We start from the raw sequence: 25,623 nt of genomic DNA on the forward strand, positions 1-25,623 counted from the left end.
AACCAGAACTCCTAGGAGTGTGTACAATGGACCGAAAAGCCCTCTTTGTAAAATGCTATGGAAAACAAAGACTTTCTTTCTTAAAGAGAATCTGTAACGTCAAAAGATCCCCTGGGGGGTACTCACCTCGGGTGGGGGAATCCTCCGGATCCTAATGAGGCTTCCCACGCCGTCCTCCGTCCCTCAGGGGTCTCGCTGCAGCCCTTTTTGATGTTACAGAGTCTCTTTAAAACAGAAAGTATTTGCGATAATTCAGGTTGGAGTGAGCTCCGAGATGTCTCTCAGCAAGTCCGAATACCCCTGGAGATTATTATTATTTAATACTTATATAGCATCGACATCATCCGCAGCGCTGTACAGAGTATAATTGGCCTCAATTCACTAAGCTTATCTCCTGTCTTTAATAACGTTTCCATAGTTATCACCATGGTGATAAGGCATTTGATATTTAGGAAACACTTTAACTCAGGCAAACCTAAAGTTACCGCTTCTGTCTTTAAGTTAACTCTTCAATCCTTAAAATAACTCCAGAATTCTTAAGTTAAAGACAGGCTGTTAAAGCAGAACTGTAGATTTTTATTAAACACATTGTTTCACTTACCTGGGGCTTCCCCAATCCCCCAGCAGCCGTTCTGTCCCGCTCCTCAACGAGCCCTCCGTTCGCCCGCCACCAGCTACTTTCGGTATCACCACCGGGCCACTGCGCGGCTCTGGCCATGCGTATCCTTTCTTCGCGTTCCCCGCTATTGCAGAGAGGAACGTGAAGAAAGGATACGCTTGGCCAGAGCCGCGCTGGCATCTACTTACAAGTCGAGGTACGGGACCGAGCGACGGCGGGGGAACAGAGACTCGTTGAGGAGCGGCGAGGGACAGGACAGCTGCTGGGGGCTTGGGGAAGCCCCAAGTAAGTGAAACACGGTTTATTTTATATCTACAGTTCCGCTTTAATTAACTGCATGTGAAAAGAACTACAGAGGAGGTAACTTAAGGAATGAAGAGATAAGATAATTCTCTCACTGTGTGGTACCAAGTTTTCTCTTGCCTGATCTCCAGCATGATCTTAGTGAATTGAGGCCAATGTCACATAACTGTCCTTCATAGGTGCTCACAATCTGATCCCTACCACAGCCATATGTCTATATTATTATTATTTAGTATTTATATAGCGCCGACATATTACGCAGCGCTGTACAGTGTATATATATATATATATATATATATATATATAGTCTTGTCACTAACTGTCCCTCAAAGGAGCTCACAATCTAATCCCTACCATTGCCATATGTCTACATTATGTAGTGTAAGTACTGTAGTCTAGGGCCAATTTTTAGGGGGAGCCAATTAACTTATCTGTGTATGTTTTTGGAATGTGGGAGGAAACCGGAGTGCCCGGAGGAAACCCATACAGACACGGAGAGAACATACAAACTCTTTGCAGATAGTGCCCTGGCTGGGATTCGAACCAGGGACCCAGCGCTGCAAGGCGAGAGAGCTAACCACTACCCCACCGTGCTGCCCTATATCGTGTAGTAGTGTATGTATTGTAGTCTAGGGCCAATTTAGGGGGAAGACAATTAACTTATCTGTATGTTTTTGGGATGTGGGAGGAAACCGGAGTACCCGGTGGAAACCCGCACAGACACTGGAAGAACATACAATCATGCAGATAGTCCCCTGGCTGTTATTTGAACCAAAGACCCAGCGCTGCAAGGCGAGAGTGCTAACTACTAGGCCACCGTGCTGGAGATCAGGATTAGCACCCCCTGGGGTCGGGGCACCACTTTCTGTAAGCCTAGCCTTTGCACTACGAGAACTGTGTAGGATGCACAGTAGAAAACAGTGTACTCCAAAAATTAAGAGGGTTCACACAAAAACAAAGAGAAAACACTTTATAGCATTTCGTATGGCACTGGCAATAACACTGGTTAAAAATATAAATACAATTTGCAAACAAAATCTTTCTGTATTAACTTAGTGAAAATAGATTATACATACAAAAATACTGTATACAACTTGTGATAAACATCTGATTAGGAAATGTAGAATGCTTAAAAACAAACATTTGTAAGTTATGGTTAAAACAAACATGTATGCGGTTTTACAATTGCGCCCCTTATTTGTTCCATTCATGGATGAGTGTGCTTATGGTAAGCTAGCTTTTGGTTGCTTTCCATGTTATTTTAACTGCCCCCAGTGCATGCTAGCAATATAGTATGTTACTTCCAAGACCAGAGACTAAATGGAACCCGAGATGAAATGCCTATGGAGGCTGCCATATTTATTACCTTACCAGCATGAAGTTAAAGGGACCCTAAACATTAAAAATAAATGTAATTGGGACTTACCTGGGGCTTCCTCCAGCCCACCGTAGGTCAGGAGGTCCCCCGGCGTCCTCCTGGCTCCTCTCCCGCTCCTACTGCAGAATTCACGACTGGCGACACCCGGGCCAAGTGTTGGCCCGTCACTTCCTTAACGGTGACGCGTAGCATCATCATGGCGGCCGGCGTGACAGTACTGTGCATACACGGCTTTCTAACTCTGAACCGCGCATGCACAGTATTGTCACGCGGGTCGCCGTGATGACGCTACGAGTCACCGTTAAGGAAGTGTCGGGCCAACACTTGGCCCGGGTGTCGCCAGTCGTGAATTCTGCAGGAGCGGGAGAGGAGCCAGGAGGACGCCGGGGGACCTGGCAGCCTACGGTGGGCTGGAGGAAACCCCAGGTAAGTCAAAATTTCATTTATTTTTACTGCCCAGGGTCCCTTTAATCTAGTCAAATGTTTCAGTCAGAAACATCTGACCTGCATGCTTGATCAGGGTCTATGGCTGAAAGTATTGAGGCAGAGGATCAGCAGGACAGCCTCCATATCACACTCACCGCAGGGTCCCTTTATCTGCATTTAAGCTTCACGGACCCACAAGGCTATTATCACGTGAAACAAACATTTGTAATAGTTTTGGATCATAAACTGCAATGTGTACAACAGGTGGCCATACACCGATTTTATAATTCAATTCCCTGCAGATTTGATTCATCTGCTGGGAATCGATTCCCCCAAAATGTCAGATCGATTGATTTTTGAACCATTTTAACCAAAAATCGATTTAAAGAATCGATCGGACAGAATGGAAAATTTAAAACAATCAGGGGAGGGGCAAAAGCATGGGCAGATCAATGGTCTATAGCTTTGCATTGAACAGTGCAACTCTGCGGTTCAATCGATTTTCAATTGATTATTTTTGAATTGATTCTTTTCAGAAAGGAATCAATCATTTTGGAACATTGGGTGGGTATCTATAAAGGTTCGTACACATGTCTGATCAAAGGCAACGACGGGTCCGTCATCACCTCCTGCTGGGCGTGTTTTCAACAAACAGTACAGCGTGTGTACAGTCTGTGGTGTCGGTGGTGGCTAGATAGTGTATTGGTTAAGGGCTCTGCCTTTGACATGGGAGACCAGGGTTCGAATCCTGGCTAGGTCAAGTATCTATTCAGTAAGGAGTTCAAGGCAAGACTCCCTAACACTGCTAGGTGGCCTCTTGAGCGCATTCCAGTGGCTGCAGCTCTTGAGCGCTTTGAGTCCAACAGGAGAAAAGCGCTATACAAATGTTCGGATTATTATTATTATAAGGCTGTTTCTGAGCGAAACAGCCTTATCAGTCCACCGACAGACTGTACACAAGCTGTACCATCTGTTGAAAACATGCCCAGCAGGTGACGACGGACCCGTCGTTGCCTTTGATCAGGCATGTGTACGGACCTTAACCATTTCAGCCCGCGGGGATTTTTCACCTTATGCATCGGAGCAATTTTCACCTCCCATTCATTCGCTAATAACTTTATCACTACTTATCACAATTTATTGATCTATATCTTGTTTTTTCCGCCACTAATTAGGCTTTCTGTGGGTGGTAAATTTTGCTAAGAGCCACTTTACCGTAAATGCATTTTAACAGGATTAATAAGAAAAAATTGGAAAAAAATTCATTATTTCTCAGTTTTCGGCCTTTATAGCTTTAAAATAATCCACGCTACCATAATTAAAACCTATGTATTTTATTTGCTCGTGTGTCTCAGTTTTTATACCATTTAAATTTTGTCCCTATCACAATGTATGGCGACAATATTTTATTTGGAAATAAAGGTGCATTGTTTCCGTTTTGCGTTCATCGCTATTTACAAGCTTAGAATTTAAAAAATGTTTGTAGTATACCCCCTTCAAATGCATATTTAAAAAGTTCAGACCCTTTGGTAACTATTTATGTCTTTTTTTTTTTTTTTTTTATTGTAATTTTTTTTTTTCCATTAAAATTTTTATTTGGGGAATATTTTGGTGTGGGGCATAAACAGTTAATTCTTAATGTTGTTATCTGTGTAAATTGTAATGTTTAAAATGTGTAGCTGTAGTTTTACTATTTGGCCACAAGATGGCCACCTTAATTTTTGTTTTCCGTCCTTGTACTTCCTGCTAAGCGGAAGTACAAGGGCGATGCGAAACTCTCTCCGGGCAGAAGAACTGAAGCCTCACAGGTGAGCGCTTCGGTTTTTCTGCGGGGGAAAGGGATCGGTGATCAGGACCATGTTCCCTTTCACTGATCCCAGGGCTACCGGGCGGCACAGCGGGGATGCGGGGGCGCGCCCGCGATCGCGGGCGGGAGCGCGCCCAAGCGCGGGAGCGCTGCAGAGCTGCCGCCCGGACGTGAGCGCGGCGGAAATGGTTAAAGGCCCATACACCCGTCTGATTTTTGCGGACGGGTCATTTGAACGTCCCGTCATTCAGTCGTCCGTACGCCAAATCAGGCGTGTGTACAGACTGTCGTTCGCGTGATAAGACAGAGTTTGAGCGATCCGCCGGCGTTCGCAAAAATCAGACGTGTGTATGGGCCTTAAGTGTATGGCTAACTTATCTCCCTATTGTCTATGGGTACACATGTGAGATAAAAGTCTTTGCTACTCAAGGAATCAATCTGCTGCATGCTGTACACAGGCAAAATATTACTTCATGCAAAAGACCCAAGGAATGCTTTTGTAGTTACTTTACTTTCTTCTTTTTCACGTGTTGCGCACACAAGAGGTAAAGCACATCTGAAGCGAGAGGCCTATGGAGGCTGGAATATTTATCTAATTTTAAACAATGCACGTTGCCTGGCTGTCCTGCTAGTCCTCTGCTTTTCATTTTTTTTAGCCATAGATCCTGAAGATCAAAATTTGACTTAAACTAAAGGAATACTGTAGGGGGGGGGGGGGGGGGGGGGGGGGGGTCGTAGAAAAATGAGTTGAACTTACCGGGTGCTTCTAATAGTCCCCCGCAGACATCCTGTGCCCACGCAGCCACTTGCCGATGCTCCGGCCCCGCCTCCGGTTCACTTCTGGAATTTCAGACTTTAAAGTCTAAAAACCACTGCGCCTGCGTTGCCGTGTCCTCGCTCCTGCTGACGTCACCAGCAGTGTATAGCACAAGTCCAGTATGGTCTGTGCCTGCGCAGTACGCTCCTGGTGACATCCGCGGGAGCGAGGACACGGCAACGCAGGCGCAGCGTTTTTTAGACTTTAAAGTCTGAAATTCCAGAAGTGAACCGGAGGCGGGGCCGGAGCATCGGTGAGTGGCTGCGCGAGCACAGGACGTCAGCGGAGGACCATTAGAAGCCCCGGGTAAGTTCAACTCATTTTCCCCCGACCCCCCTACAGTATCCCTTCAAAAGGAGTCATCAGTCAATCTAAATCATAGCTGATTTACTTACCTGGGGCTTCCTCCAGCCCCTTGCAGCTGACTGTCCCACTGTGACAGCTCCGTTCGCAGCCGCTGGCCCAGGGTCCTCACACGGTGCAGAGGCCGACCTCGAGGCCGTCCTTACTGCGCCTGCGTGAAGTGCCGCTGTCAATCAAGCCAACGTTGTCCGCGGCGCACTCCAGGTTGTGTTCAGTAAATCTCCCTGGTTAGAACAGTTCCTGCAATTAGCCTGTAAGTACAGTGTATGTTTGTGGGCTTTGAAAAATTGGCAGCAGCACCTTAGCTACTGTAATCACTGTATTATGAAGTTTACACAGACTTTCAGAATGTGGGTTATCTCCACTACCTGATAATTGTGATAAGTAGGGATGATCAGTGAGAAGCAAATACCTCTGAAATCATGCAAATGTTTATGCAAATATATGCAGTTTGAAAACCTGGGTTTAAATTGATTGGTCCATTTTCAAACGGCATACATTTGCATAAATTTGCATCAACTCAGAAGAATTTGCACCTCTATGATCATCCCTAGTGATAAGCAGCTTTTATTAGCCCATTTCCCCATTCTACTGTCTTTGAATAAAACCCCACTGGCCTTGAACCTGCAACACACGTCACCTTCTCTAGTTATCTTCTCAATCAATCCAATAAGTGGCTAGAAAAAGCATTTAGAACTTCGTGGAATTCAAATAACACAGCTGATCGGCAAATCGCATGTTTGAAGTTCTCGGAATGTAAACCTGTTAAAAATGAGAACTTCCTGTATTCTTTACTCGACAAACCATTTCTGATTGGGCGACTCCCAGAGTTTGGCCGGTTAACCAGCAGAAGATGATCTTGGTTGTTTAAGCCACACTGATGACCGCATCAGGCTCACCCCAGGGAAATCCCGAGCCCTGGCTTTGTAGGGGTGTGGAGTGGACGCTGATCCAGCAGCTTATACTTATTTTTCACCACATTGTTCTTGGTCCTCCTTTGTAATGCCGTCTCCTACCAGCTCTTTGAGTCTAGATAAATGCTGCAGAGCTCTGCAAAAGCAAAAACCAGTAAGATTATAAACCGATTTAAAGCTACAAATACAGGATCCCGAGGTGAGAGGGATATGGAGACTGACATTTATTTACTTTTAAACTATATAAGTTTCCTGGTATGTAGGAGACAAAGCCCCTAGCAAGTATACAATCAATTGATTTAAAAACAGTAACAATAGAGGACTTGACAATAATAATGTTTGTTTTATTTCTTTTACTACCAAAAAAAGGGGGGGTGCAATCCGTTTCACAGGTCCACAGCCCCCTTCATCAGGCAACAGTATTGGGAGCAAGCTTGTTCGGTTGGAATCAAGCCACAGCGCCCCTGTTGTCACAGAACAAGCTTGCTCCCAATACTGTTGCCTGATGAAGCGGGCTGTGGACCCGAGAAACGTGTTGCACCCCCCTCTTTTTTGGAGTAAAAGAAATAAAGTTAATATTATTGTTTTACCGACTTCTATCTGAAGAGTCTTCTATGGGGGGGTAGGTCCACCACTACCGCTTCATTTTTACGGTTTTTAAATCAATTTATTTTATACTTGTTGGTGCCTCTGTTCCTACATACCTTGTTCATGCACCTTGGATGAAGGATCTCTTGCCCTATTCTATGTCTGCGGAGAGAGACTTCTTAATTTTGAGTGGGGACAGGACAAGTTACCCACCTCCTGCCTATACAATGGTTGCCTTGGAGGTAACCCACCTTTGTGAGTATTTTCTTGCACATTTACATACTAACATACCTTGAAGGAAACTTACTACACAATAGATGGATCCCGATGCTTGTCCCCTTTTTCTTTCTATGTAAGCTGCCTGTTAGTCTCCCTGATCCTGTGTCTCTTAATACGTTTCTCCTTGGACCCTGAACAAGCATGCAGATCAGGTACTCTGATCCAGACACCATGGATGCCAGAAAATCAACAAGACTGCCAGGAAACTGTTATTCTTTAACCACTTCGCATCCAGACCTTTTTTCCCACTTATTGACCAGAGCAGTTTTGACAGTTTAGCTATATCCTTATTTAATAACTTTATCCCTACTTAGGACACAGAAATAAAATATATATTTTTTTTTTCAAGACAAACTAGGCTTTCATTGTATGCCATTTTTTTTCCTCGAACAATTTTGTTTTCTATGAATTTTAATGGGAAAACAAAGAAAAAAATAGAAAAACATTTCTCAGTTTTACCAATTCCAGTTTAAAAATAAAAAAGTGCTACTGTAGATAAAAAAAACCAAAAATTTTGTTTTGGCTATGCTTACTGCTTATCACAAAACTTAGATTATGTTCCGGTCACAATTTATGGTGAAGATATTTGATTCTGAAATAATGCTACAGAGTATTTTTCACTATGAAATGAGAAAATAAAAGTATTTTTAATAGTAAAAATCACTCATTAGCTCAGGAAACATATATTCCTATTCACCAATTAGTGCTGCATCAGATAGTGCCAGAAATGTGTACAGGAGCAAGCCCAATCCATAGCACTGCTTCTGTACAAGACTTATATCTACTGACTTGTGGCTTAGATGAAGTCACAGATGACGTATATCTACTGACTTGTGGCTTAGATGAAGTCACAGAGCACATATATCTACTGACTTGTGGCTTAGATGAAGACACAAAGAATGTATATCTACTGATTTGTGGCTTAGATGAAGACACAAAGGACGTATATCTACTGACTTGTGGCTTAGATGAAGTCACAGAGCACATATATCTACTGATTTGTGGCTTAGATGAAGACACAAAGGACGTATATCTACTGATTTGTGGCTTAGATGAAGACACAAAGGACGTATATCTACTGACTTGTGGCTTAGATGAAGACACAAAGGACGTATATCTACTGACTTGTGGCTTAGATGAAGACACAGAGGACGTATATCTACTGACTTGTGGCTTAGATGAAGACACAAAGGACGTATATCTACTGACTTGTGGCTTAGATGAAGACACAAAGGACGTATATCTACTGACTTGTGGCTTAGATGAAGACACAAAGGACGTATATCTACTGATTTTTGCCTTAAATGAAGACACAAAGGACGTATATCTACTGACTTGTGGCTTAGATGAAGTCACAGAGGACGTATATCTACTGACTTGTGGATAAAGTGGTTAAAGTGTACCAGAGACGACAAAAAAAAAAAAAAAAAAAAAAAAGCATTTATATGTACCTGGGGCTTCCCTTAATCCCCTTTAGGCAGATGGCTCCCTCGCCATTCTCTCAAACCACAATGACTCTCTGCTTTTCGTCCTGGTAAGTCCTTCAGTCGCAGCGTTCTGCGCCTTTGCAGTACTACTGTGCAGACACCGAACGCCCCCCGTGATAAGAGCGCAATGAGGGTGTGCGCACACACAGCTTAGCCGCACATGAGCAGTATGCGTGACTAAAGGATTTACCGGGATGGAAAGTGGAGGATTGAGATGCACGGGGAGGATGGCGAGGGAGCCATCGGCCTGAAGGAAGCCCCAGGTACGTATGAATTCTCTCCTTTGTCTCAGGTTTCCTTTACAAAAAAATAAAAATGTCAGCCTCTATACCACTCTCACATCAGGTTCACGCCATCATTCATGGACAAGCATATCATCGCTTTGGTTGACTGGTCACAAATCATGTGACCACGTCTTTTCTCTTGTATTGTAGGCTACAAAGGGAAGGGGGGGGGAACGAGGGAATCAGACAAGATCAAAATCACAAAAACTATAATTTGGGGTGAAAAAAAACTGCCCCAAAAACTCTTTGTGGGTATCGACCTCTATCCCTTACCAAACATCCTAAAACATTTTATCCTCTTTATCCTAGGGCTGGACATTAACTGGTTCCGGACCGACGCAGTCTGAATCTACGTCCAGCAGGTGGTGCTGCCGCTCTGACTGCACATAGATTCAACGTCCCGCTGAATGATGTGTCCCTGCCGATCTCGCCACTCTGAATCCGCCGCAATTCGTTCGCTCTGCCATCTGTAAGATGGCAGAGCTCTGTAAGCAGGTCAGGAGCTGCTTTCATTGGCTCCTGACCGCATGATCACGGAGAGCCAATCACATTGGCTCCCACTGATAGACAGCGTCAGGAGCCAATAAAAGCGCTCCTGACTGGCTGTCAGCACGGTCATAGAGACGGCAGAGAGAGGAGCCTGCTGAGATGGGCACCGGCGAGAGCGGCGGGTATGTGCGTCGATTCGACAGGAAGCGGCGTTTTACCATACCAGCAGTCTCTGGTCCTTAAGGAGGCAGAGACTGCTGGTACGGAAGTGGTTAAACTAGAATCCATTTTACTTAAAATCTCCATTTTCAACAATATGTCATTTGTTGTGTGCTTTAGACAGAACTGGTTTGTCATTTTACCTCAGTTCTTAACAAGAAGAATACCGGAGAAGAGCATTAGATTAATTAAGATGAGCTTATAGCTTTAGTGTGAGGGGATGGTGATCTGGCTTCATCAAATTCAGCTTATGGCTTCGTTTTGTGTGGTTGGTGAAATCGCTGAGCCTTCACGTTTATCGCAGAGCGCAGGACTTACTTCTGGAGAGACTTGTTCACAGGGAAGATCTCTTGGTCCACTTTTTGCAGCTCGGATTCTGCTTCTACGCAGGCCTACAAAGAAAAAATGTAAATCAAATAAAAGCTGCAAAGCAGCATAAATAAAACAAACAAACACAGAACATTTATATTGCGCTTTTCTCCTGGCGGACTCAAAGCGCCAGAGCTGCAGCCACTAGGACGCGCTCTATAGGCAGTAGCAGTGTTAGGGAGACTTGCCCAAGGTCTCCTACTGAATAAGGTGCTGGCTTACTGAACAGGCAGAGCCGAGATTCGAACCCAGGTCTCCTGTGTCAGAGGCAGAGCCCTTAACCATTACACCATCCAGCCACTCGCTGGATAATCGTCGCAAGAAGCTGGATGTAAAAGCACACCTGCATTGAAAACTGGATAATCCAGAGGCTTTCCCCTCCACCTCACCGTTCCAGCAGTGGGAACCCAATAAACTTTGCTGAGAAGGGCTTGTCGATGGAGCTGGGTCACACTGTGCAAGATGGCGTGCATCTGCATAGTAGCGCAGAGCCAACTGGGCTCGGCTTTTTCCGCCGAGCCCGAGTAGTTCGGTGCAACTGCATGAGCTGCACTGAGCTTGTGCAATGCGGCTGTGCTTATTCACAGAATGGTGCGCAGCTGGCAGCTTTTAGAGGGTCCCGGCGAGAAGCGATGTTTTGGAGGAGGACTTGGGAAGCCTCCAGAGGATTTACCGAGGTATGTATTTGAGTTTTGCTGATCTCACAGGTTTCCTTTAACCTCCCTGGCAGTAAACCCGAGTCAAGCTCGAGGTGAAAAAAAAAAATCCAGGAGCTCGGGGGTAGCTACGGGGAGGTCTATGCACAGCCTGAAGCGCAGCGTGCGTTTCAACTCCCCTCCCATGGGATCCAGACGCCAGCAGCCTTTCTTCTTCAGGTTCTTCGGAGGCTGTGGATCCCTCGGTGAAGTTACCTTTTTGTCATCATGATGAGAGATGGCGATCTCACTATAGTGTTACAGTGCCACCCAGAGGACAGAGGAAGAATTGCAGTGCTGGATCCCAGGGAGGTGAGAGAGTGCAGGGCTGCCACAGATCTCACTGCGGTATGACTTTTTCCTGGTTTTAGGGTCTAAAAGCATGCCAAAAAAAAATAAATAAAATTGTACTGCTTTTAGACTCTATAATCCAGTAATAAGCTACGTACATATGCTAGATTAAACGCGGCCAATAACTGACAGCTTCTGCTGAGGCTCTAGCACGTTTACAGCGACCCCAGACCCCCTTGGTACATCAGCGAGCAATCTGCCCGGTGGACAGACCTGGCCAATTGCTAGCCAAGGAAATTGTTTTCCACACTCACTCCGCCTCCTCTGTGACGTTCCTCGTGTGCCACTCTGTTGCTGCCCACCCCATCGACAGCCAGGTGGCTAGCAATACATCTGTACATTGAGCCCTGATCTCTGCCGGGGCACAGTCCTCATATGTGTGTACAAGGCTTACAAAAATGCCTCTAATGTTGCAAGAACATGTTGCTTCCAGGATTGGCTAAGCGGTGGGCAGATAGCAACAAAAATCGAGATCAAAACGTGGAGTTTGCACAAATGCCTGTTACCGATCGTACCAATGGCTGTACATTCATCACAATCGCCAGCATTAAACGAGAAGAGCCCAGACCATCGTATATTGTTGCAGAACCGTCTGTGTGAACGAATCCTAAACGTCCCAAAAGGACCTGATACAGGTTAGAAGCTGTTGATGCGGTGTATAATTTATGCTTTGCCAGCAGTCCCCTGGCTGAGGATTTGTACTCACCAGGTGGAGCTCCTTCCCCTGTTCGGTGGACTGTGCTGGGGTGAAGTTCTGCTGGAAGGCCTGAAGATTGAACAACATGTGCTTCAAAGCCTCTACAGGTCCGTGATGGTTTCCTCCTGAGAATGAACCGCTCTGGAAAATAAAGTCAAAATAAAGGAGTGGTAACTGGAAGAGTGAATCCAAGCAGAATAGTCACTGTGCACAAACCAGCTCATAACTCATCTCCGAGATATCAGTCCCAAGCTGGCTGAAGATCATCTGTCTCCATCTACCATGTGATCATTATTCTCACACTAGGTCCCGACGGGTGTCCAGAGTGCTGGATTGCAGCACGAATACACTGTGTCTAACCTGAATATTTTATACTACTTCCAGTCTAGTTTGGAGTGGAGAGGTTATCACTCATGGGTACTGTACTAACATGTTCTGGGAAAAATGAGTTAAATGCTCACCTACATATTGGGGAGGCTGTAGATCCCATAGAGCCATCCCAGGCCTCTCTCTGTGCCCTGTCAAATTTTTGGGCCATTATGGCAGGTTTTGGAAGCTTCCGAAGACTGGAGCATCCAGACTAGCACATGCGCAGTACATATCTGATCATCTTCCGAAGTACTCAACACGATTACTTCAAAAGGCTGCCTGAGGAGGGCCGAACGAAGATGTGTTCGACAAATCTAGTCGTAGAACTTTTAACGGTGGAAATAGGGGGGAAAGAAAGAGGGCCATGAAGACTCTATGGGATGCAAAGCCTTCCCTCTCTATAGGTGGGTACATAGCTTGCTTCAGTATTGATTTAATGTAGAGCAGGGCGGGATCACCAAGAGGTCGGTGAGGAAATATTGGACAGTACTGACACTGTCTAACGCTACTGGAAATAAATAAGTCACAAGACTTACCATACTCGCTTCTTTAAGTCCATTGTTGAAGAAATCTGCTAGATTTGACTTGATGGGAGTTTCAAGTTCTTTAATACTCTCAGGATCACATATTACTGGGACAGGAGATTTCCTATTAAAAAAAAAATAAATAAAAAAAAAATAGCATTTTAATATTTAAAGGGAACCAGAGACGAACAGTACTGAAAAAATGAAAAAGCTTTTATACATACCTGGGGCTTCTTCCAGCCCCATAAGCCTGGATCGCTCCCACGCCGCCGTCCTCCGCTGCCTCTATCGCCGCTACCGGGTCCCGTCACTTCCAGCAGACGCGGCCAATTGTATGCAAGAGCAGGGACTCCCTCCATATCCTTACGCATGCGCCTGCATAGTATGGAGGCGCATGCGTAAGGATATGGAGGAGTCCCTGCTCTTGCGTACAATTGGCCGCGTCCGCCGCAAGTGACGCGCTGCGCTTGTGTCGACTGGCTCGACTGGCCTAAAGTACGGGACCCGGTTACCGGCGGATAGAGGCAGCGGAGGACGGTGGTGTGGGAGCGATCCAGGCTTATGGGGCTGGAGGAAGCCCCAGGTATGTATAAAAGCTTTTTTCCAACGTCTCTGGTTCTCTTTAACCACTTATTCCACAAACTACAGTAATATCTATGTCCTCTGTGACTTCATCAAAGCCACGAGGACGTAGATATACGATTTTAAATTACCAGGCCAGCTGTGCATGATTGGGCGCAGTCCTGAGCGCGCCCCCCAGCACTGTCAGCTGCATTACTAATTGGCGAAAGGAAAAATGTTCCCTTGTAACCAATTAGAGACCCCACGTGGATGAACGATCACCGCTGGATCCTTCATTTTTCCCCTCAGTGCACAGATCGGGAAGTAAATTGAGCGGCAAGCAGCCTTTCTCACCTTACCTTGTTCCAACAATCAGCCTGCAGCCCAAGCTTCCGTTCCCCGCTCTGCACTCAGCCGCGTACTGCTGAATATCCGTGTCCCAGCTTTATGACATCATCAAGCCGGGACCCGGGTAGTTGGCTACAGACTACATAGGACTCGAGACACATCTGACTATGCTAGGGGGACATAAACTGGTGGCATGGTTTTTATCACAGTGGCACTTTTTATTTCTAAAATGGAAATGGTAAAACTGGAAATAATGCATTTTTTCTTTTTTTCCCCATAAAAATGCCTAGAAAACAAAATATTTCTTGGGGCTAAATACCACCCCATTGAAAGCCCAGTTTGTCTTGAAAAACGATATATAGATCATTTTGGTGTCATAAGTAGAGATAACGTTATTGCTGATTAAACAGGGACATGGCTAAAGCGTCAAAACTGCTCTGGCCCACAAGGGAAAAACAAGGTCTGGATGCAAAGCGATTAATATTTTTTTCAGCCGGTCAGACAATGACAGCCATAGCATGAAGTGAGTCTTTAGCCTCAGGCAGTGCTGGGAGGGTTTGGCAGACGTTCATCTGCCTCGTCTTCCAGTTGAACGGAGCATAGATGGCACACGGCATTGCTAACACCACATCACTCTCGACACGTTCCTCTATCGTTGAACGTTGTTTTTGCAAGACGTTCATCTGACATGCGTGCACACATCCAATTTTGATTAGCCAAGCACCGGCCAATTTTACCACCTCCATGAAGTATGCAGCCAACTCATTTTAAATACTGTGAGCAGATACTGGTCAGTCATTGGCCAGTCAAAGTTGGAGGAGTGTGCACACCTTAAAGGGGAACTGAAGAGAGAGGAATATGGAGGCTGTCATGTTTATTTCCTTTTAATCAATACCAGTTGCCTGGCAGCCCTGCTGGTCTATTTCTCTGCAGTAATATCTGATTAAAACCAGAAACAAGCATGCAGATAGTCTTGTCAGATCAGACTTATAAGTCTGAACCACTGAAACACCTGATCTACTGCATGCTTGTTCAGGGGCTATGGCTAATAGTAATAGAGGCAGAGGATCAGCAGGGCTGCCAGGCAACTGGTATTGTCTAAAAGGAAATAAACATGACAGCCTCCATATACCTCTCTCTTCAGTTCCCCTTTAAGGGTTAAAAGTCCAAAAAGCTTTCCTACTAAAAAGCAACCCTCAGTGTAATTTGCCTTCTTAACCACCCTGGCGTTCTATTAAGATCGCCAGGGCGGCTGCGGGAGGTTTTTTTTTTAATTAAAAAAAAAACTATTTCATGCAGCCAACTGAAAGTTGGCTGCATGAAAGCCCACTAGAGGGTGCTCCGGATGCGTTCTTCTGATCGCCTCCGGCGACCAGAAGTAACAAGGAAGGCTGCAATGAGCAGCCTTCCTTGTTTCGCTTACCTCGTCGCCATGGCGACGAGCGGAGTGACGTCATCCGACGTCCTGACGTCAGCCGCCTCCGATCCAGCCCTTAGCGCTGGCCGGAACTGTTTGTTCCGGCTACGCTGGGCTCAGGCGGCTGGGGGGACCCTCTTTCGCCGCTGCACGCGGCGGATCAGGTAGCACACGCGGCTGGCAAAGTGCCGGCTGCGTGTGCTGCTTTTTATTTCATGCAAATCGGCCCAGCAGGGCCTGAGCGGCAGCCTCCGGCGGTAGTGGACGAGCTGAGCTCGTCCATACCGCCCGGCTGGTTAAAGAGGAAATTCGGTGAAAAAAAAGTGCTTCATTTTTACAATAATAATGTATAAATTATTTAGTCAGTGTTTGCCCATTGTAAAAATTTTTAAATCCCTGATTTACATTCTGACATTTATCACATGGTGACATTTTTACTGCTGGCAGACGATGTCAGTGGAAGGAGATGCTGCTTGCTTTTTTTAGCAGTTGGAAACAGCTGTAAACAGCTATTTCCCACAATAAAACGAGGCTCACAGACAGGAAACTGCCAGGACAATGGTCCTCAGAGTTTCTTGTGGGAGGGGTTTAACCACAATATCAGTCATACAGCGCCCCCTGATGATCAGTTTGTGAAAAGGAATAGATTTCTCATGTAAAAGAGGGCATTAGCTACTGATTGGGATAAAGTTCAATTCTTGGTCACGGTTTCTCTTAAAAACAGAAGGTGTTTGCAATAATTCAGCTTTCAAAGTAAACCAGAGAGGGAAGAGACGGCCAATTAAAAATAGGAGCGACAGCAGGCTCGCAGGTGTGACACACAGCATAATGTATATAAATCAGTAATACTGGCTGTAACCTAGTAAAAAGTGATACCACAAAATACTGTTATATGTAAATGCCTTCCCTTTAAACAGACCAGAAAATGCTGCAGCACAACTGGAATATAGGAGTGCGCAATAAAAAAACAGCAATTATTCAAGCGGATCTCAATGGTCCTTTACCCAGGGATCAGCCTAGTCACACTCTGCGTACCAGCCGCCGCACCTGCTCAAGCATCTCCGAAGAAGCACATAGTGCGATACGCGTGAGCAGGTGCGGTGACTGGTACACGGAGTGTGACTTGGCAGACAGATACTTATCTAAGGGGAGGGAAGGCTCTGGGTCCTATAGAGCCTTCCAGTTCCTCTCCTGGTTCCTGCCTTCCAGAGTGTCTCCCCCGTTTAAATCTCCCGCTGCGGGAGGCTTTAGAACCCCGAGTGCCCGTGAAGATGGGCAGCTCCATACTGAGCATGCATGAGAGAACACTTGCGCATGCGCAGTACAGAGCCGTCAGTCTTCGGGAGCACTCGGGCTTCCAACGACTTCAGAAACTTCCCACAGCAGAAGAGAGCAGTCTCTGACCCATCGGTCAGACAGCTAACAGGGGTGACAGTGCTGGAACGAGGGGACTAGGAGGGCTCTAAGGACCCAGAGGCTTCCCTCTCAAAGAGAAACTCCAACCTAGAATTGAACTTCATCCCAATCAGTAGCTGATACCCCATTTTACATGAGAAATCTATTCCTTTTCACAAACAGACCATCAGGGGGCGCTGTATTACTGATATTGTGGTGAAAGCCCTCCCACAAGAAAAGTATGTACTTTTGGCAGTTTCCTGTCTGTGAACCTTGCTGCATTGTGGGAAATAGCTGTTTACAGCGGTCTCCAACTGTCAAAAACCATGCAGCAGCTACATCACCTGCCAGCAGTAAAAATGTTCACTGTAGTTCCTCTTTAAGTATCTGTTTTTATTTTTAAAAACACTTCAGGTTTACTCTGAAATAAACCTGAGACAAAAGGGTGTAAAAGTTTTATACATACCTGGCTCTTCCTCCTGCCCCCTCCACGAAGACCGATCCCTCGCCGCCGTCCTCTGCCGCCTGGATGCTCCGATAGCTTTGCTGGCGTACTGCGCATGAGCAGCCCGGCTGCGGGCAGACTGCGCTGACTGGCCCAAGATAATGGTGCATCTGCTGGTGCATCCAGGAGGCTTCGGACCGCAGCGAGGGAGCGATCTGCGTGGAGGGGGCTGGAGGGAGTGCCAGGTATGTACAAAACTTTTACACCCTTTCATCTTATGTTTACTTTAAAGAGACTCAGAGACAATATAAAGTAATAGGCTTCCTCCAGCCCCATCTACATGGATCGCTCCCATGCCGATGTCCTCAGCCTTCTTGATCGCCGGTACCGGGTCTCGTAACGTCGTTTTCCACATGCGCAGGGACTCCCTCCGTCTCCAGCCTTACACAAGCGCATGCGCAGTACGGAGGGAGAGCACTGGGCTTGCGTCGACTGGCCGAAGTTACGGGACCCGGTACCGGTGATAGAGAAGGCTGAGGACAGCGGCGTGGGAGAGATCCATGCGGATGCAGCTGGAGGAAGCCCCAGGTATGTATAAATCAATTATTGTATTCATCTCTGAGTCTCTTTAATGGTGGCCATACATGGTACAATTTTTTCATACAATCTTACCATTTCTATGTAATATAAGGGAACTGCCTAAATTATCCTTTCAGTATATTCACTTAATTTACCCTTATACTACATAGAAATGGTAAGATTGTATGAAAAAACTTGTACCATGTATGGCCACCATAAGACAGATACAACTGTATGGCGTGTAATCAGCCTAACAGCAGTTTCTCGAGTTCCCCCCGCTTTGTCCTAATAGTAGAATATCGATAATGTTACTGATATTCTACAAGTGGCTATTTCTGGTGCCCCTTTTGGCCTGTAGGCATAAAATCCTGCTTGAACTTGCACTTAATTAGGACATATAAAAGAGAAACAAGTACAAGCTGAATAAAGAATGATAGCACATCTGGTAGTTTCATTACAATGTATACGGGATCTTCTCCCAGGACCTCTCCCCCTCCAGCACATCTTCTGTTCGTGGGCTTCCATTATTCCCCGCAGGCTGAGGAGACCCCTTCTGCAAAGGATCAAAGCCTTCTGGTTTCCGCACAGGCAATTCACAAGCGCCATCTGAGAACAGAACAACCAGACACGTTACATGCAAAGAGTTGACATAGGAAAATATCACGGGAACACTTAAATATTTGTAGGCCGTGAACTCAGGAAGGAGAGACGGGCATTCGCTTACTTTTCAGTGGCACATGCAAATGCCTGAGGGCATCCAAATCAGAAAGGTCTGGATGTAATCGCCTGCCAACGCAGTTACCGGAATTAACCGATTCATCACCGAGTTGACTTTGAGGGCCATAAAACCGAGAACTTAAACAATCCAAAGAAAAACAATCTTGCGTATTTTTGAAGGATCCAAGTGTTGGAACATCTTCAGAAGACCGTTGTAAGTTTTGTGCAATTTTGTCATCGTAGTCATCCAAAAGGCCGTGGTCTTTTAACCAGAGGGGATAGCGGACGCCTGGAATACTGGTGATGCCGGAAACACCTAGATCGGACTTCTGGCTGGTTAGCCACCTAGGATAACTTCTAGACAGTGCAGAGTTCCTCGATAAGTAAGGAGAATTCAGATGGTTGTAATAAGGGTGATTTTCTCTGTCCATTATTAGTGAGATATTTTTGTCCTTTACTTTGAAGTCATCTTTAAGATGCTGTAGATCCAGAGAATGGGAATCGTGATGTAGGTGAGAGAGGTTAGTCCTTGAAGACAACATTAGAGGAGAAGACAGTGGAGAGTGGTTTCGGAGAGACGTTCCATGGCGCTTTTTCACATTTTTGTGATGCTTCCGCTCAGATGCTTCAGAGAATGGCAATGAGCCATCAGAGGGGAATCCCAAGAGATCATCGGTGGTCAGGCTGAGTAGATCTGGATCACGAACAGCATATCGTCTACCAGATGCGTGCTTCTGCCGGATATGGCGTCCTGCTGAACCTAAGGTTAAAAAGAAATAAATAGGTCTTAAAACCCAGCTATGCAACTTTTCCTCACTGACCTAACGCTATGAAGAGTCTACAATGTCCAAGACTTACTAAAAGGGCTAAAGTCACAAAGCAATACAGCATACAGTAAAGCAGGAGATAACTGATTTCACTGAACATTCTGTCAGATATCAATTCACAAAGGTGATTACTGCAGAATGCTGTCTGTATTACATTTGGTTTCAATTTTCCATGCACTACAATAACCAGGGCTGTGGAGTCGGTTTAAAAATCATCCGACCCCATCTCTGACTCCACGCATACGTATAAAATCGCCACTGGGATGTCTGGGCGCAGGATACAGCCAGTATATGGCTTATCCTGCTGCTGCACAAGTCCCGGCGGCGTTAAATACTATTCCCCCTCTAGGTCCACGTGGATGGTGCGAGAATGATGTAATTCGGCTTCCAGCTGTTGCTGGCGGCCGAATTACAGTGTTTTAAAAGTAAGTTCAGCTCTGTCTTCTGATGGCGTCGAAGTTACTCCCTGTGCGCTGCTATAGCAGTAATTCCTATTATGGTCTATGGTGGCGCAGATTGCACCCAAATCTCCTGCGCTATTATTACAAAGCTCGGACTTCACAGCCCTTGCAGTATTGTGGAGTGGGTACCAAAATCACCCGACTCTGACTCCTCAGTTTTTGTAACCACCGACTCCAACTCCAGGTACCCAAAAATTGCTCTGACTGAGACTCCAACTCCTCAACCCTGACAATAACCTATCAAATACCATATATATGCGAGTATAAGCCATCCCCAGTATAAGCCGACCCCACAACTTTCACCCCCCCCAATAACGAGTGACTCAAATATAAGCCGAACCCCCCAATGCCTCCCCCTAGGCAACCCTCCATGTATGTGATGCAGAGTGCCGTGCTTGTGTACATATAGTTGCTTCCCTTCGTTTTGGGCAGCCAACTTTCCATCACCCATGCAGTTCTTGCTGTAACAGGTCCAGGCATCATTCTCTTCTGGTCTAGGGGCAGACATCTTCCAGCTTCCCTTGCAGCTCTGTACTCCCTGCTGACCTCTAGTTGTCAATACAGAACTGCAAAGGGGATGGAAAGATGGGACCAGAAGAGAGTGAAGCCCTGGACCTCTAGCGGCAAGAGCTACATGGGAGAGGACGAGGGGAGGCAACTATAGACACAATGCTGGCTACTGACCATGGTACAGAAGCTCTGCTGTCACTGTGACAGCAGAGCGAGTGAGTGCAGCAATGGAACAACAGTGCAAACAGTGAGAGACACTGCACGGCATGGCCGATTTAAATCTACGTCCTTGCAGGGATAGCAGCATCCAAACAGGGTGTAGATTGCAATTAGCATGGTGTGGAACCGGTATAATAATAAGAAATAGCAGGCTAACTAACATACCTTTTTTCTTAGCCGAGCCAGGATCAGCAGAGGGATAAATGTGGATCTTCCCTGTACTGGTGAGAGGAGAGAGCAGGCTTTCCTCATAGTCCTCGATGTAGGCCTCCAAAGCCTTAGAAGCAGAATCAAACATCTTATCCTTGTAAGCTATGGAACTGCCAGATGAAGCAGAGCCCCTACTGCTCCCCAGACTGCAGCTGGCCAGGAGGGAGGAGATGGAGATGGAAGAGTCTGGAGGGCTGGAGGTCGCCATCTGCCCAAATTCATATCCGTCACCTGTGTGAAGACTACCTGTAACATAACAAGAGAAAATGTGCTACTGGAACAGCAGTATCATTAAAGTGGTTATAAAAAAACAACAACTCACTAGTGTTTTTTTTAGATTTTCAAGGTAAAGTAATATATTCAAGACCCTGCCTAAGGCTAGGTCCACACTAGGCCTGTTTGCAGAACGGACCTGAAGTCCGTGATTCTGCTTAAACCTGAATGCAAACGGATTCGTGCTGCCCTTTCGCAGCAAACGTTTTTGATCCGTTTGCAGTGTTCTCCCCAGAATTTTTTTCCAGCCGGGTGGCATGAAATAGTAGCCGGGTGGCATGAAAAAATAGCCGGGTGGGGCGCGATGAAAATGCAGGGCAACTGCTTACAGCATGTGAGGAGGTGAGCCGATGACAGCCGGGTGGTCACCAAATCTAGCCGGGTGGAGCACCCGGCTAAAAGAGCCTGGGGAGAACACTGCGTTTGCGTGTTTTATTTTTTGCCCTCCCCCCAAAAACGGATGGCTGCATCCAGGACCCCAGTAGGTGTCCCCCAGGTAGCCTGAGGGGGTAGCAGCCAGGACAGGGGGAAGCGGGAGCAGCAGCGGGGAGGGGGTGTCCCCGTCCCCCCTCCAGCTAATTGTTACTTAAGTGTAGCGAACAAGCGAGAGGGGAAGTTTACCTTACTTCCTCTGCTCACCGTGACTTCCTGCAATGGGGCGGCATTGCCGGAAGTCACGAAGCAAGCACAGGAAGAAAGGTAAACTTCCCCTCTCGCTCGTTCGCTACCCTTTTGCCACAAAATAGCTGGGGGGGGGGGCAACCCCCCTCCCTGCCGCTGTGCCCGCTACCCCGTCCTGATTGCTACACCCTCAGCTTACCTGGGGGACACCTATTGGGGTGACAGGAAGGGGAGGAGCAGGCAGTAGGCAATGCGGAATCTCCCTCCGTTTTGTGTGCAAGAATAGCCTGTGTAGAGGGAGATCCATTTTTGCACTGCCTTCCACTACCCCCTGCATGTATCAGCATCCATGTGCGTTGCAGAAAAATGCAGCAGATCCGGACCTTTCGTTCAGGTTTTGAAAACGGGTCCCTGCAAACACAGATGGATCCGTTTTTTTGTTTGGGTGAAGACGGCTGCTATTTTTAACATTGCTATCTGTGGCTCCGGTTTCGATCAGGTTTTAAAAACGGAGACACAGATACGTTTCCGGACCTGGTGTGAACAAGCCCTTAGTCTTTTTTTTTTTTTTACCTCAAATGTAAAACACATTTTACATGGGTTATTTTTTTTTGCCTTTGTAGGAGTATACTCCCAAAACTAGCTCTGGTCATCAGCAAAGGCAACAATCTCTCTGCGCCTGTGTCTTCACTCTGCTTCCCTGATGACAAGTGAATGCAAATATATGTAGCTTACAAATGGTCTAAGGAAGAGTGAGTGAGCGAGTGTGTGATCAAGGCGTCGTTTCAGATCAGAATAGAAGTGGTGTGTAAAGGAACAGGAGTTACAGTGATTGGAGCTGCTGTTAGCCTGAGTATGGCGGTTTACTACACTAGAAGGAAGGGAAAAAAAAACCCAGAGGTTTCCTGCTGGGTCCCTGAAACAGACTAGTGCCATAAAAGTTATGGCCCGTACTCACGGGCTGCAGAAGTGGCCTGTCGCCAGCACACGTGAGCGTGCTAGCGACAGGCCGGCGACAGCTTCTCTCCAGGTCCCTCCGCGTACACACGCAGAAGAGGGACCAGCGGCGAGACGGAAGCTGTCGCCGACGTTCCTCCTCCCCCCGCCGGAAGCTCCATTTACCTCTATGGAGGTTGCTGTCACTAGTCCGCGTACTCACGCGGACTAGCGACAGTTGCGGCGGAGGTGCGGCGGCGACTGTTGCCATGCGATTGAAACTTTCAATCGCATGGCGACAAGAGCGACGGGCGACAGTTCGGGGTGCGCGCGCGTGCAACGGCCCATACTCACGGGCGACCTGTCGCCGCAACACGCGTGCGCCGCGTGTTGAGGCGACAAAAGTCCCTCGTGAGTATGGGCCATTACTTGCCTCGGTAGTGGGAAATCTCTGAATAGTCCTGAGGCTTTCATTAGCATCTTATACCTCACTGTCCCAGCGCTGGGTTCCTCTAAACTTATTTGACTGGAGCCAGCGGAATACGTTTCTTCTGTCCACGCTCCCATCCGTGAACAAGCGCATCACCACTAGGTGTCTCCACTTACCCAGCAGAAGAAAACGCTTGTACACAGAGGGAAAAAAACTGAGCACAAGCTGACCTGACTTGCACATGCGCAGTGGGATGCACTCGTCCACACCCAGCAGCGCAGTATAGAGCAGCGCTGAGCAAACTACAGCCCACGTGCGTTGTGAATGCGGCTGCCAGACCCCTCTCCTCCCTCCCTGCAGATTTGTGAGCGGGTGATAAGAAGTGTAATAAGCTGGCATATCCAGATGGTGCTTCATGTGGCGGCACTGTTGCCATGGAGACCCAACGCTGGAAGCGGTGATTAGGCAACTTAACTCTCTTCTTATCACCACTCGCAACTCTGCAGGGAGGGTGATTAAGGTCACATTCACATCATTTAGTGCAGGTGCCCATGCAATTGGAATGCAACGCATACGATTGCACGCCAACTGCGCTGCTGATCCCATTCACTACAGTGAATGGGTCAGCGCTGCGATTCCCGAAAAATTCATGCAGCAGTGCGACAGCGCATCGCACTGCTGTGCAGCACAAACGATGGGAACGGCATAAGTGCCGTCTATGCACTTCTACCGTTCTTGCGTGTCGCACACTATAAGTACTGCCGAAATGCGCAGGGCAGTGCATGATGTGAACGCAGCCCGCAGCCGGAAGATCCGCGCTAAAAAAACCCCACTTATCTGGGGCTTCTTCCAGCCCCTGCCAGTCGATCTGTGCCCTCGCCACAGCTCCTCTCCCTGTCCTGCACTGAAGAAGCCGACCTCGCCAGACGCCAGGTCAGCTTCATGTGCGCTCCACAGCCGGGGAGGGGGGGCACGTGGTGTATGCGACGTCATCGGATCTCTACTGCACAGGCGCAGTCTGCACAGTAGAGACCCGATGACGTCACGTACACCACGCGACCCGCGCCGTGGAGCGCACATAAAGCCGAGGTCGGCTTCTTCAGCGCAGGACACTGGGAGTGAGGAGCTGCGGCGATTGCACAGATCGACTGGCAGGGGCTGGAAGAAGCCCCAGGTAAGTGGAGTTTTTTTTTTTTTTTTCAGCACGGATCTTCCCTTTAAACTTTGCCCAGGCCTGGTTTAAAGGGACCCTTCTCTGGAACTGAGCTGTAAGAAGATACAGGAAGCCTCAGGACCATCCATCCTCTACTGAGACTAATTTTTAACTTCTAACAACAGCCAGGCAGGACACTCCCCAGCACAGTGTAGGCCCCTCAATCAGAGTGCATTGCCAGTTATTACCTCGCTTTCCTGTAATACGCAATAGAGCTCAGATGATCAGCAGCCAGGCCTGTCAGTTCAGCCTTCCCGTTCCCGCCGCTCATCTCATAACAAACGCTTCTTCCAGCGGATCCTCTGACGTGCTCCTGCGTCCCATAACCTGACATTCATCAGCCCGACGTTACGTCGCACTTCCGAGTTCCACTGCTGAAACGCAGCGCGATGTCTTAGGCGCCATCTTGTGGTCAGAAAAGGGTAGTACTGCCAGTGCCACTTATAGGGTTTAAAAGGGATTAGCATACAATGACAAAAAACTACACGTATTTACATAGAAAATGTCCTTCAGTCTTGAAGTACATATACATATACAGCAGTGTTGCCAACCGTCAGTAAATTTACTGACAGTCAGTAAAAAAGTCAACAAATTTGGGCTGTCAGTAAAGTCCATGAAGTCCATAAAGTCACATCCCCCAAATGTAAATGTATCAATGTGCCCCCCCCCTCCCCGATGCCGTGCATTAATGCTTCACCTGTCCGGTGTCCACCACTGTACTCTTCTTCCTCATTTGCACCCCACGTGGTTGCCGATGTATTGCACGTAAGGGGCGCATGTGTGATATCTTTCATTGAATTTCAATAATAGTAGATGTCAGTAAAAAAAAGTATTCTGTCAGTAAATTTTTGTGCTTTGTCAGTAAAAATGTATTTCCTAGGTTGGCAACACTGATATACAGTATATATATATATATATATATATATATATATATATATATATATATATATCGGGATGCGAAAGTTTGGGCAACATTGTTAATCGTCATGATTTTCCTGTATAATAGTTGGTTGTTACGATAAAAAATGTCAGTTAAATATATCATATAGGAGATGATACTCTTTAGAGAAAATTAAAAGAGGAGGGAAACTTACAATTGGCCCCCTTAAATTCTCTTTCTCATAATTGGATTCACCTGTGTATGTAGGTCAGGGGTCACTGAGCTTACCAAGCCAATCTGAGTTCCAATAATTAGTTCTAAAGGTTTTGGAATCAATAAAATGACAACAGTGCCCAAATGTATGCACCTGCCTAATTGTATTGAAACAATTATTGCGCACTTTCTATAAATCCAATAAACTTCACTTCTCAAATATCACTGTGGGGGCGCATCCTCATAGGTTTGCCTCTAGATCAAAAGTCTAGAACAAGCTATATATATATATATATATATATATATATATATATGTATATATATATATATATATATATATATATATATGTATATGTATATATATATATATATATATATATAGTCCTGCTG

The 25,623-nt window shown here is 46.5% G+C and overlaps 1 protein-coding gene across 1 annotated transcript; it reads right to left on the reverse strand.

Annotated features, from left to right (window-relative positions):
* Nucleotides 1–6,448: 6,448 nt before the first annotated feature.
* Nucleotides 6,449–24,486, reverse strand: C1H18orf54 (chromosome 1 C18orf54 homolog). Its single transcript, XM_068251330.1, has 8 exons — nt 24,329–24,486; nt 20,623–20,913; nt 18,448–19,200; nt 18,182–18,329; nt 12,991–13,102; nt 12,095–12,226; nt 10,292–10,365; nt 6,449–6,763 (listed from the first exon to the last, which is right to left on the reverse strand). The coding sequence occupies exons 2-8, from the start codon at nt 20,873–20,875 to the stop codon at nt 6,679–6,681; spliced, it is 1,557 nt and encodes a 518-aa protein (XP_068107431.1). The 5' UTR covers nt 20,876–20,913; nt 24,329–24,486; the 3' UTR covers nt 6,449–6,678.
* Between the last annotated feature and the right edge of the window lie 1,137 nt (nt 24,487–25,623).

This window comes from Hyperolius riggenbachi, chromosome 1 (assembly GCF_040937935.1).
Source record: "Hyperolius riggenbachi isolate aHypRig1 chromosome 1, aHypRig1.pri, whole genome shotgun sequence".
Taxonomy (NCBI): Eukaryota; Metazoa; Chordata; class Amphibia; order Anura; family Hyperoliidae; genus Hyperolius; species Hyperolius riggenbachi.